The sequence below is a fragment of the Perkinsus marinus genome, assembly GCF_000006405.1.
Source record: "Perkinsus marinus ATCC 50983 genomic scaffold scf_1104296936884, whole genome shotgun sequence".
Taxonomy (NCBI): domain Eukaryota; phylum Perkinsozoa; order Perkinsida; family Perkinsidae; genus Perkinsus; species Perkinsus marinus.
The window spans coordinates 1-1,197 of record NW_003214017.1 but is presented as its reverse complement, the minus strand read 5'-3'; the positions used below and the strand labels follow the sequence as shown (position 1 = coordinate 1,197).

The 1,197-nt window shown below is 51.2% G+C and overlaps 1 protein-coding gene across 1 annotated transcript; it reads left to right on the top strand.

Moving 5' to 3' along the window:
* Positions 1–33: 33 nt before the first annotated feature.
* Pmar_PMAR003898 (conserved hypothetical protein) lies at positions 34–645 on the top strand (the record flags this gene model as incomplete). The annotated part of the gene is made up of 1 exon (XM_002783644.1): positions 34–645. A coding segment is annotated over one exon (612 nt), but the record flags the coding sequence as incomplete, so codon positions are not given.
* Positions 646–1,197: the final 552 nt, after the last annotated feature.

The following is a 1,197-nucleotide window of genomic DNA, read 5'->3' as shown; positions in this document are numbered from 1 at the left end:
TCTCGAGAAGCTAGCGAGCGAGGGTAATCCCAGGGCGTGCTGCGAGAGCTGGCCAAGCCTCTAGCCAAGACCCGTGATCTTGAGCTGAAGAATGGTTGTGATTTCTCTTTTGCTGGGCTGAAGACATCGATGCGACACCTCATCGAGGGAGGCAAGTACAGCAAGCCTGACATGGCGGCCTCTTTCCAGAAGCGCTGTGTAGACCATCTTGTTGAACGGGCGGGTCGAGCCATTGATTGGGCCTTGGAAATCGACGATAGCATCAAGGACCTGGTGGTCGCTGGTGGAGTTGCTGCAAACAAGAGCGTTCGGTCTAACATGCAGGAGCTGGCCAAGGAGAAGGGTCTCACCTTACACTGTCCTCCTACTAGGCTCTGTACTGATAACGGCACTATGGTGGCTTGGAACGCTATAGAGCATCTCAAGGAGGGTCTGTACGAGCGTGCGCCCTGCACTGCCGAATCGGCTGAGAAGTTCGTCGAAGTGCGGCCCCGATGGCCTTTGGGACCGCGAGATGACAGGTGTCGGGGACGAGACAATGCTGAGGGTGGTCGTAAGGCTAGGAAGAGACCCCAGCCTGAGGAGCCCTCGGAGGAGCAGCTGAGGGAGATCAAACGTGTCGCAGCGGAAGTGAGAATTTCCTGAGTACTGTCCAGTTTCTTCTACTAGAGCTATCTTGTGGTGTTGACAGTAGTGGTGGGTCGGGCTTGATGCGATGCAAGGAGGAATTCTCTAGAGGAATTCTCTATTGCAATTGTTCTCGAGAGGAATTCTCTTACAAATAAATATCCTTGTTGATATTCACTCCAGGCCTGCAGCGGTGGCGCGCGAAAGTGGTTGCAACACTTCAGCTAGTGTGTTCGCTGTCTAGCATTCACGAAAACGTTTGATAGGAATCTGTGATGAACCTAATCGTATAGGATTGTGGATCGCTTTGCAATGTTCTCGTATTTAGGTAGTGGTGTCGGCTCTTGCGCTAGTACCGACTAAGTCTGTGGAAGTCTTGTTGTTGTGTTGATAGTCACGGCTCAGTCATGATCAACTTCGTGCCATGATAGTCAGCTAATCATAGTTACAGTTAGTATGGTTGCTGTTGCAGTTGACAGTGTTTGAGCTGCTGTTATCCTCCTTTCCCGATAAATAACTGATTTCTGCTACTGGTTCTATCGGTGGTCTGGGTCTTTGTGTCGGAATTGG